The 11747-nt window shown below is 52.0% G+C and overlaps 1 protein-coding gene and 1 pseudogene across 1 annotated transcript; both read left to right on the top strand.

Moving 5' to 3' along the window:
• The first annotated feature begins 269 nt into the window (after positions 1 to 269).
• On the top strand, positions 270 to 7443 carry sdccag3 (serologically defined colon cancer antigen 3). Its single transcript, XM_023343919.1, has 8 exons — positions 270 to 305; positions 895 to 977; positions 5286 to 5367; positions 5516 to 5589; positions 5656 to 5767; positions 5915 to 5977; positions 6451 to 6590; positions 7044 to 7443. The coding sequence occupies exons 3-8, from the start codon at positions 5317 to 5319 to the stop codon at positions 7144 to 7146; spliced, it is 543 nt and encodes a 180-aa protein (XP_023199687.1). The 5' UTR covers positions 270 to 305; positions 895 to 977; positions 5286 to 5316; the 3' UTR covers positions 7147 to 7443.
• A 3045-nt stretch (positions 7444 to 10488) lies between these two features.
• On the top strand, positions 10489 to 11170 carry LOC102238277 (annotated as a pseudogene).
• Positions 11171 to 11747: the final 577 nt, after the last annotated feature.

Below are 11747 nucleotides of genomic sequence, written 5' to 3'. Positions count from 1 at the left end.
ACCAGAGCTGATCTATGTTTGGATCAGAACCGATTCCGTTTCAGCTTCTCCTCTCTGCAGATGAGGAAGAGGAGGTCCAGGATGGGCTGAACCCGTTCTCCTTCAAAGAGTTTCTGCGCTGGAAGAACCAGGACCAGGACCAGAACCAGGACCAGGACCAGGACCAGAACCAGGACCAGAACCAGAACCAGAACCAGGACCAGAACCAGAACCAGGACCAGGACCAGGACCAGGACCAGAACCAGAACCAGGACCAGAACCAGAACCAGGACCAGGACCAGGACCAGGACCAGAGAGACAGAAAGGTATGGACCAGCAGAACCTGGACCTGATGATGGAAATGTTCTATCAGCTTTACTATTATTATTATTATTATTATTATTATGCATTTTGATTCATTGTTGAAATTAAAAGCAAGGTTTGTGATGTTTGATGTTTTTAAACTGATAAAATGAGTTTGATGATAGAATCGGTTTGTTTTATTAGAATCCAACAGTTTTATATCAATGAGGGAAAAGTTATGGAAAACGTTTTGGGAAATAAATGTAGGAAAATTCCTGAAAAAGGAGCAGAAGTGAGTCTGTGGTTCAGTGAGACGAGTCCTGATATGATCAGATATCATTTGTTTATGAATCATTTTATAAATATTTTGTGTGGCTGAATAATTTTCTGTAACTCTGAACCTTCAGTTTTTATGGCGGATTCATTGATTAATGCCTCAGGGTCAGGTAGGGCGACCTTTGACCCAGATTTGGGTTGGGGTCAGCTTTAGCTCACACCTGGAGGAAACACCTGCATGACGCTGACTGAGCAGATCCAGTGAAGCTCTGTGTGTCTGCTGCCACCTGCTGGCCATCGCAGCCACTGCAGCTGTTATATTCTCTGTCCAATCAGGAGGAGGCTTTGGGGCGGAGCTTCCTCTGCGCTAGCGAGGAGGAAGAGGATGCAGATGAAGACGATGGAGGAGAGGAGACAAGGTGGGTTTTTCCCTCTCAGGGTCAAAGGTCGGTTCTTTTTTTTTTACCCCTCCAGGGGCCTTTTGTGGCTCTAGTATCCCTTATATAACAGCAGGCTGACAGGAAACGAGGGAAGACATGCGGCAAATATTGCCGGGTCCGGGAATCGAACCCGTGACGGCCGTGTCGAGGACTCAAGGCCTCCAAACGTGGGTCGCACTAACCGCTACGCCACCACGACACGCCCAAAGGTCGGTTCTGACTCCTGGACCAGGTGTTCTGTTTATCTGTGCTACCCGTAAATCCGTCCTACCTTGTGGTGATGCGCACATGGATGCTTCGTCACATAGGGTCACCCTACCCTAACCCACTGTGGAACCTGTGGAGGTTTGGTTTCATGTGTTTTATTTCAGCGCAGATTACGGTAAGTTTTATTTCATTTATTTTATTCCTGGTTTTCACTAAGCTGCTGAACTAACCCCTAACCCTTCATGGTTTTACTTTACATGACAGCAGCTTGTAAATATATTTAGAAATGGTTTTAGTTTGCTGTCTGCAAACTCGTTGTCATGAAACGGTGCGGTGAGGGGTGGTGAGGCAGACGCAGCGGACCCAGGTAAGATGAATAATGAAATTTAATGAAGAAAAGCACAGTCCAAACAACTGGCAGCACGCATATTAGACGACGAATTGACACTAAATTGACAAGACATTGATAAGGACCCGACGAGGAACAAGGAACACAGGTGGAGTTAAATACAGCGGGTAATTACAGAACGAGACACACCTGGGAACAATCAAGGGGAGGACAGGACAACGAAGAAACTCAAGGACACAGAAAACTCGAAATTAACACACAGAAAACACGACAGTACCCCCCACTCAAGGGCGGCTACCAGACGCCCAAAAAACAACAACAACAACAAAAAACACAACAAGGGTGGGCGGAGGGGCGGTGGACGGGGGGCCAGAGTCCAGAAACAACAAAAAACAACCCAATGGAGTTGGCGGAGGCAAAGGAGGCGGGAACCACGGAGGTGGTCCGGCAGCCGTCCGCGGCGCTGGAGGCAACGACGAGGAGTCTCTGGGGCTGCCCAGAGGCGGCGGCGACGACGAGGTGTCCCGAGGGCCGCCCAGCGGTGGCGGCGAGCACAGAGAGTCGGGGTCTCGGGAGGAACGCCGAGAGTCGGGGTCTCAGGAGGAACGCAGAGGGTCTTGGTCTCGGGAGGAACACAGAGGGTCTCGGTCTCTGGTGCGCCGGTTGGTGCACCGGCTGGAGGAATGCCGGAGCAAAGCCTCGGAGCCGGCTGCGGAGGAATGCCAGAGCGAAGCCTCGGAACCGGCTGCGGAGGAATGCCGGAGCGAAGCCTCGGGGCCGGCTGTGGAGGAATGCCGGAGCGAAGCCTCGGGGCCGGCTGCAGAGGAATGCCGGAGCGAAGCCTCGGAACCGGCGGCGGAGGTGGTGTTTCCAGAAAGCGACAAGGGGCCGGGTCCACCGGCGGCTCACGTTGCTGTCTCCGGGCAGGCAGCGGAGGAGGTGTTCCCGTGGGGCGACCAGGGGCCGGGTCCACCGGCGGCTCAGGTTGCTGATTACCCGGACGGAGGAATCGATGGGGGCCGAATCCGGGGGGTGCCAACACCAGACTTGTCCCCCGGAAAAGCTCCTGCTGCAGGTCGGCGAGGGCTTCAGCCAACGCCCTCTCCTCCCTGCCGGATCTCCGCCTCGGTCCGCTCTGCCTTTTAGGAGGGAAACTCACTCCAGCTGGGTCCATTTTTGAGCAGCCTCACCGATCGGTTTGGTCGGGTCCTTCTGTCATGAAACGGTGCGGTGAGGGGTGGTGAGGCAGACGCAGCGGACCCAGGTAAGATGAATAATGAAATTTAATGAAGAAAAGCACAGTCCAAACAACTGGCAGCTCGCACATGGACTCGTTGACAACGAATTGACAAGACATTGACAAGACATTGACAAGACATTGACAAGGACCCGACGAGGAACAAGGAACACAGGTGGAGTTAAATACACAGCGGGTAATTACAGAACGAGACACACCTGGGAACAATCAAGGGGAGGACAGGACAACGAAGAAACTCAAGGACACAGAAAACTCGAAATTAACACACAGAAAACACAGAACACGACAGTACCCCCCCCCTCAAGGGCGGCTACCAGACGCCCAAAAAACAACAACAACAAAAAACACAACAAGGGTGGGCGGAGGGGCGGTGGACGGGGGGCCAGAGTCCAGAAACAACAAAAAACAACCCAATGGAGTGGGCGGAGGCAAAGGAGGCGGGAACCACGGAGGTGGTCCGGCAGCCGTCCGCGGTGCTGGAGGCAACGACGAGGAGTCTCTGGGGCTGCCCAGAGGCGGCGGCGACGACGAGGTGTCCCGAGGGCCGCCCAGCGGTGGCGGCGAGCACAGAGAGTCGGGGTCTCGGGAGGAACGCCGAGAGTCGGGGTCTCAGGAGGGACGCAGAGGGTCTTGGTCTCGGGAGGAACACAGAGGGTCTCGGTCTCTGGTGCGCCGGTTGGTGCACCGGCTGGAGGAATGCCGGAGCGAAGCCTCGGGGCCGGCTGTGGAGGAATGCCGGAGCGAAGCCTCGGAGCCGGCTGTGGAGGAATGCCGGAGCGAAGCCTCGGGGCCGGCTGCGGAGGAATGCCAGAGCGAAGCCTCGGAACCGGCGGCGGAGGTGGTGTTTCCAGAAAGCGACAAGGGGCCGGGTCCACCGGCGGCTCACGTTGCTGTCTCCGGGCAGGCAGCGGAGGTGGTGTTCCCGTGGGGCGACCAGGGGCCGGGTCCACCGGCGACTCAGGTTGCTGATTACCCGGACGGAGGAATCGACGGGGGCCGAATCCGGGGGGTGCCAACACCAGACTTGTCCCCCGGAAAAGCTCCTGCTGCAGGTCGGCGAGGGCTTCAGCCAACGCCCTCTCCTCCCTGCCGGATCTCCGCCTCGGTCCGCTCTGCCTTTTAGGAGGGAAACTCACTCCAGCTGGGTCCATTTTTGAGCAGCCTCACCGATCGGTTTGGTCGGGTCCTTCTGTCATGAAACGGTGCGGTGAGGGGTGGTGAGGCAGACGCAGCGGACCCAGGTAAGATGAATAATGAAATTTAATGAAGAAAAGCACAGTCCAAACAACTGGCAGCTCGCACATGGACTCGTTGACAACGAATTGACAAGACATTGACAAGACATTGACAAGGACCCGACGAGGAACAAGGAACACAGGTGGAGTTAAATACACAGCGGGTAATTACAGAACGAGACACACCTGGGAACAATCAAGGGGAGGACAGGACAACGAAGAAACTCAAGGACACAGAAAACTCGAAATTAACACACAGAAAACACAGAACACGACAGTCGTAAGGAAGTTATTGTTCATCAGGACAAAGTACGTTGTTTTTTGGGCTATTTTGTCCTTATGCTTTAAAATATTTTAGTTTAATTACACTCTTTTTTATGATTAAACTTTGCTAAACAGAAGTTAGCGATAATAAGTGGGACTGAAGCTGTAATAGCCGTGTAATATTAGTGTATATGAATCATATCCTATCATTTCAGTGACACATTGTGGCTGCATTTAATAAAGTCTGTCATACAGCAGATTAATGTGCATAAAAGAGTCACACTGATCTGTATTAGTCTTTCATTTAATTCCAATAAAAACCTGTTTACGGTTTTATTCTTACTAACCTCTGTATTTAAAATATTTGAACAGGTAGGATATTCTAGTAAAGGATTAGTGCAAACATCTACAGCTTTTCATTTTAAACAGGTAGATGTTCAGATGAAGGAAGTGATCTTCTTGTGGTTTCGTCATGGATAGAAATTGTTCCGATGCTAAGCTAACCATAACTGCTAAGCTTCCACTTCAGTCACTCAAATAATGTTATCCAATATATTTAACATTAACAACCTGCTATAGTTTCTGATTGTAAACATGACGGTAGCAGCTTTGGACGGGTAGCACGGACAGATAGACTTAGCCATCTATCCGTGCTACTGTAGGAGAATCTGATGAGGTAGCACAGATTGTCAGAACACCGTCAGTCTGGGGTAACGAACCCGGCTGTACCAAGGAGAACCCATTTCCGGTACCAGTCTCTCTCCTCCAGAACCTCCAGAACCTCTCAGGCTTTTCCTGGTTTCTTCTGGACTCCGCTCACCTGAGGCGGGCCGAGTTCTGGAGCTTCTGGTTTCAGAATGGACCCAGTAGAACCTGAGATGGTTCTGAAGGCTCTGGCCTGGTGCAGCTGCTGGGGAGAGATGACCTGGCTCACTTGTGGGTTTCCATGGTAACAGCTGACTCCTGTCCTCCAGGTTCTCCTCCAACCCTGAAGGAGGAGACGAGATGTCCCTCAGCCAATCGGACGCCAGCAGGGGGCGGAGCCTGATCCAACAGGTAGGAAGCACAGGTAGACACCTGGAGCCACTTCGGGAACCAGAATCAAAATCAGAACTGGCTCCATCTCTACAGAAACAACAAAATACTTAAGTGTTTTTAGTAACTACACTAAAAGATTTGAGTTCTGGTTCTGGTTCTGGTCCAGATGAGGGAGGAGAACTCGGCGTTGAGGCGGAGCGTCAGGGAGCTGCAGAGGAGAGCCGACCTCCACCAGTCCAGGTGAGCGTCGACCGACCAATCACAGCGTGGCATGGCGGCCTGTTTACCCAGCATGCCTTGCTGCAGGGCAAGGCGGCTCTCTGAGGAGCTGCAGCAGAGGAAGCGCCAGGAGGAGCAGGAGGCGCAGGACCTGGAGAGCATGGTGCAGTCAGTGGAGCAGAACCTGCAGCTGATGAAGGTGAGGAGGAGGAGGAGGAGGAGGAGGAGGAGGAGGAGGAGGAGGAAGATTGGTTCACACCTGGACTGACAGGTGTGTGTGTGTGTGTGTGTGTGTGTGTGTGTGTGTGTGTGTGTGTGTGTGTGTGTGTGTGTGTGTGTGTTTCAGAGGCGAGCAGCGAAGGCTGAGAGCAGCGTTTCCAGACTGAAGGCGGAGCTTCAGCAGCTGCAGGTAAACCTGGATCCAGGTGTGTGTTGGTTCTTACCAACACACACAAGCTCTAGACAGGAAGCCCAAATGGAGCCTCTAGACCAGTGGAGCCCAAAGTGGGTCCTTTGGCCCGGCATCCTGCATGTTTTATTCCCTCCCTGGTACCAACAACCTTCTCAGCAGGTCCATGTTCTTCTTAGGCCTCTAATGATCCATCATTGGATCCAGGTGTGTTAAACCAGGGAGAGACCAGAACATGCAGGATGGCGGCCCTCAGGGGCCACTTTGGGTCCCTCTGATCAAGAGGGTTGAGGAACAACTGGGGGTCATCCAGGATCTTTCTGTTATACCGGGAACGGTTCCTCCAGAGGAACTGCTGAAGAATTCCTCACTGATCTAACTGGACCAAAGGTGCTGACCCGTTCAGGTTCAACCAGTAGAACTTGGACAGAACCGCCTGATCCAGCCTGACAGCAGTGTGTGTGTGTGTGTAGGTGGAGGCAGATGCTCTGCGATCAGAAAACAACCGTCTGAAGGCTGCTGAATCTGAGGTCGTCATGACGATGAGACAAAACGCTCAGGTGGCGGCCGAGTACCTGAGCAAGTCAGCAAGCCACGCCCACTCCTCCGTCAGGTCAGTATCTGCAGGACACTGAGCGGGCGGAGCCAGCGGGGCTCAATTTGAGTCGTGTTTAATCAAAACAATCGTCTGCCACACTTAAAGTGCACTGAGCATGTGCACCATGTTGGGGCTAGGGGCCACTAGCAATAATCATTCTAATTGATCATAACACTTCCTGGTCCCAGATGACCTGAAGGGACGTTCTTCCTCTGCCACTCTGAGCTGCTCTCTAGCTCCCCCTCTGGAAGCTTCTGGAGTGACAAGTCCAAGTTCCAGATGCTCTCAGCCTGTCCAGATGTTCAGGTCCCAGAGGCCGGAGCTGAGCCGCCATTGGCTGCTTCAGATCATGTGACCACAGCACCTCAGTGGTTTTCTGGAGCTCACTCTCTAATGCAGTTTCTCCACTTTCCACCAGTTGGAGCCGAGCTCTTCACTGACCTTTCACCTTTCTGTGTGTGTCTGCAGGCAGCTGATGGAGGAAGCAGAGACTCTCCGTTTGGTCTCTCAGCTCCTGCAGTCCATCGATAAGATCTCCAGTGTTCAGCCTGAACACCTGCAGGACACCTGAGGGTGCAGTTGCCATGGAAACGGTGGAGTCGGCACCCTGAGGTTTTACTTTAAGAAGAGAGGAAAGATGGAGGAGGTTCATCTTCAGATCTGTCCTCCTGGACTCCAAGTTTTTACTGTTATTGTTTTGATTTTTGTGAGATGATGATGAAGATGAAGATTTGGAGGTTTCAGCGCTGAGCTCTCCTCCTCCTCCTCCTCAAGGTTTGACCTCGACTTTGATGTAAACCTGCAGGATCAATAACTGTTCCTCCTCTAATAAATTCTCCTTTAATAAATACAAACCTGAAGAATCTCAGTAAAGTGGAGAGACGCTGATTTGTTCCAGAAAGTAAAATCTAGACCCGACCAACCAGGAACTGATCCTTAGCCAATCAGGACGCTCCATGTTCTCAGCACAAAAATATTTGAAAATAAAAGCCTGTGCTGTCCATGTTGGTGAAACTCGGCGCCGGCCTCGACAAGAACAAAGACGATCTGGACCAGGCTGGAGAACTGGTTCAGGAGATCAGCCAAAAACCACACACACAAAAAATCTGGATATTTTTCTATAAAAACTCTGGTGCTTTGAGCGTTAAGTTGAAGTTCTGATTCTTCCCAGATCCTCATTATTTCTACCTACTTATAGATTCTCAGCCATCCAGGACGGAAAAACCACAAAAGATTTAAACATAAAGCAACTTAGCAAGTTAGAACTTAAATAATACAAAACTTGTATTGAGAGCCACTGCAATAAATCAATATTTATTAGGAATTTTATCAAGTGGAGTAACTCATTAACACTTTTTATTTATAGCCTTACATTTTCAGAAAGGTGTAGCAGAGATGATATCAGTGCCACTGAACCAAACTCATCTAAACATTTCAATCTTCATTTGACTTTTATGGATCTCAATAGTTTGTTTACTGAGAAAAACACGTCTGAGTTTCTTCACTCAGTCAGTTTTGGTCCTGCAGCTTCAACACATTCAAAACTTTTTAAACACATTTTACATTTCTGACCCCAAAATGAGTCTTAAAAGACTCCCAGTTTATGGCCCCAGTAAGGAGGCGGGGCTTAGTGCCTGGCTGACATCACGGTTTCTATGGAAACCAGAGAGAGGCTGGAAAAGGGCTGTGCGCACACACACACACACACACACACACACACTGCTCTACTGTCCATTGAACCGCTGCTGGCCGGGTCTCATACTCAGAACCAAAACTGAGCCTGTAGAACCAGGCAGGTTAATAGACCAGAACCAGAACCAGAACCAGGGGTTCAGACAGAACTTCAAGCTTTCATTCTCTGCAGTGTCTTTTGTTTCAGAGACACAGAGGACAGACAGAGGCCCGGTCCTCAGCTGCAGGTCCTGCTCAGCTCCTTATCTCTGCTGGAATGTTGATCGACTCTGAGGGACGAAGATAAAGAGACACAAATAGATCCTGGAGGACGGACAGAGACTGAAGGACAGAGACTGAAAGACAGAGACTGAAGAACAGCTGGACAGAGACTGAAGGACAGAGACTGAAGGACAGAGACTGAAAGACAGAGACTGAAGGACAGAGACTGAAGGACAGAGACTGAAGGACAGAGACTGAAGGACAGCTGGACAGAGACTGAAGGACAGAGACTGAAGGACAGAGACTGAAGGACAGCTGGACAGAGACTGAAGGACAGAGACTGAAGGACAGAGATTGAAGGACAGCTGGACAGAGACTGAAGGACAGAGACTGAAGGACAGAGATTGAAGGACAGCTGGACAGAGACTGAAGGACAGAGACTGAAGGACAGAGACTGAAGGACAGAGACTGAAGGACAGAGACTGAAGGACAGAGACTGAAAGACAGAGACTGAAAGACAGAGACTGAAGGACAGAGACTGAAGGACAGCTGGACAGAGACGTGTCCACACCCTGACATCAACGCTTCAGTCCATCAAACTGGTTCCAGTTCCTTGTCATCCCCAGTTCTGTTTCCACAGAACCAGAACCATCGATCTGGATCAGGCTCAACGGACCCGATCGGAAAATTGCAGCACTAGGTCGGGTAAAGATCTCCAGTGGAACCGGTGGAACGGATCCTGATGGACGTCTGGGTGTCAGATGGTGGAGAAGAACCAAAGCTCCGCTGTGATTGGTTGGGACGGGGCTGGGGGCGGGGCCTGGGTTCTGGTTCTGATCCAGTCAATCACATTAGTAGGTCAGAGTGGCAGCAGACTGGTTTCATCCCAGTTTGTTCCTGGACCAGAACTCTCCAAGTCTGCTGGTGGAGTCCAGCAGGGTTCTGGGCCCGGCCCGATCCGCTTTACTGAGGTTCTGCTGATGATACTCAGGTTTATCTATAATCCAGGTTAATCCAGCCTGTTAGTAGATTACAGACATTAAAACCTGGATGGCTCCAAACTTCCTGCTGTAAATTCTGACCCGACTGTTTCTGGACCAGAACCTCTGAACAGAACCTGATCAGTGGATCACTGATCTGATCAGGTAAAGAAACTCTGAGTTATTTTAACCAGGATGTAATTTAAATCTCAGATTAAACCGATTTCCTTCCTTCAGAAATGATCAACATCCTGTCCAGCAGTGGAGCTGATAATCTATAATCTATAATCTGTAATCTAATCCATGATGATGATCCTTCATAATAAAGTTAAAATCCTTCATCTGATCCAAAAGCTGCAGCAGAAACTAAAAGCAGAGATCAGATTCCCTGATAATCCAGATTAGAATCTCACAGAGAAACCCTCAATAATCAGATCCTGATCGGTTCTGGTCGGTCCAGAGGTTCCAGCAGAACCGTCTGGTACCACAGTGCAGGTTCTGCCTCTTACAGCTGTCTGGGGTCGTGCTGAGCTGTTTCTGTAGTCACGATGCTACAGGAGGGACCGGACCCTTACTTTAACTTGGTCTGCGTTCTGATTGGCTGATTCTTTCCTGGAGGCGGGGCATCACTGGCATGATGCTGCCATCACCTGATCCTTCTCTCTTTGTGTTTTCTCCAACCTCCAGTCCGCCAAACAAGAGGGCGGCTGGTACGGAGCCTGGTTCTGGTTCTGGTTCCTTCCTTTTAAAGGGGAGTTTTCCCTGGGCACTGTCGCCCCCTGCTGGTCCGCAGTGACTTTGCTGCTTTTCCTTAGAAATAAGGAAGCACCGGACTGGACTGTACCGGACCGGACCGGTAAAGAGAGCTGAGCGGAGTGTTGCTGCAGCCTGAATCTGTTTATCTGACCCAGTGAGTCCTGCTGGCGGTTCTGGTTTATCTGGTTCTGGTTTATCTCCTGCTGCTATTTCAGTTTTCTTCCATGTTTGGTCCTCGGCTCTCTCTCTCTCTCTCTCTCGCTCGCCCATCTGCAGCGGCTATAAGCCGCCCGCGGCGCCTCGCCTCCATCTGCGGCGAAGCATGGCTCCAAAGAAGGTGGAGGCCAAGAAAGCGGAGGTGAAGAAGGTGGAGGCGGCGCCCCCGGCCAAGGCCCCGGAGCCGGAGCCGGAGCCCCGGGCCCCGGAGGTGGACCTGCGCAGCGTGGTGGTGGAGTTCAGCCCGGACCAGGTGGAGGAGTTCCGGGACGCCTTCTCCCTGTTCGACGAGACGCCGGGCGGCGAGATGAAGATCAGCTACGCCCAGTGCGGCGACGTGCTGCGGGCGCTGGGGCACAACCCGACCAACGACGAGGTTCTGAAGCTGCTGGGCCGGCCCAAAGCCGAGGAGATGCACGCCTCGCTGCTGGACTTCCAGGCCTTCCTGCCCATGCTGCAGCACGTGGCGCGCGCCAAGGAGCAGGGCAACATGGAGGACTTCGTGGAGGGGCTGCGCGTCTTCGACAAGGAGGGCAACGGCACCGTGATGGGGGCGGAGCTCCGCCACGTCCTGGCCACGCTGGGGGAGCGCATGACGGAGGACGAGGTGGACCGGCTCATGGCGGGCCAGGAGGACGCCAACGGACACGTCAACTACACCGAGTTCGTCAAGCACATCCTGGCCGGGTAGCAACCAGTGGGGGAGGGGAGGGGGCAGCGCTCCGCCTTAATAAAACACCTACAGCTCTGGCTCTGTGTGCTTTCTGTCTCCAGAGTTCTGGTTCCGGTCCATTTATGGTTGTTTTGTCCCTCAGACTTCCGGTCTCTGTTGCTCCATTAGTGGCTGGCTGGTTCCATCAGAACCGGTCCGGTCCAGTTCAGTTGGTCGGTACAAAGTCCAGGTATGCAGAATAATCTAACCTCATGGAGTTGGGAGCCGCAGCTACAGGGGCCCCGGCTGGGAGCCACAGCTACAGGGGCCCCGGCTGGGAGCCACAGCTACAGGGGCCCCGGCTGGGAGCCACAGCTACAGGGGCCCCGGCTGGGAGCCGCAGCTTTAGCAGCGGCGTGGAGTTTCTGCCACCCATGGACCCCAGGAGACCCAGTGGGTCTGACATGAGAAACTTCACCATCTAACTCAGTTCATTAAAATAACTTGTATCAGATTTTCTTCAGTCATTAATCTCAAGATGTCAGTTTTAAATTGTTTTCTGTTTTAGTTTAACACCAAACTGACAAAGACTCGGAGACACGAGCAGCTGCAGTGAACGGCCCTCAGGGGCCTCCTATCTAAACTACACAAGTCGGCAAGTCTGAAAATCAACGT

This window comes from Xiphophorus maculatus, chromosome 12 (assembly GCF_002775205.1).
Source record: "Xiphophorus maculatus strain JP 163 A chromosome 12, X_maculatus-5.0-male, whole genome shotgun sequence".
NCBI classification, from domain to species: domain Eukaryota; kingdom Metazoa; phylum Chordata; class Actinopteri; order Cyprinodontiformes; family Poeciliidae; genus Xiphophorus; species Xiphophorus maculatus.
This window is presented reverse-complemented; position numbering and strand designations above follow the sequence as displayed.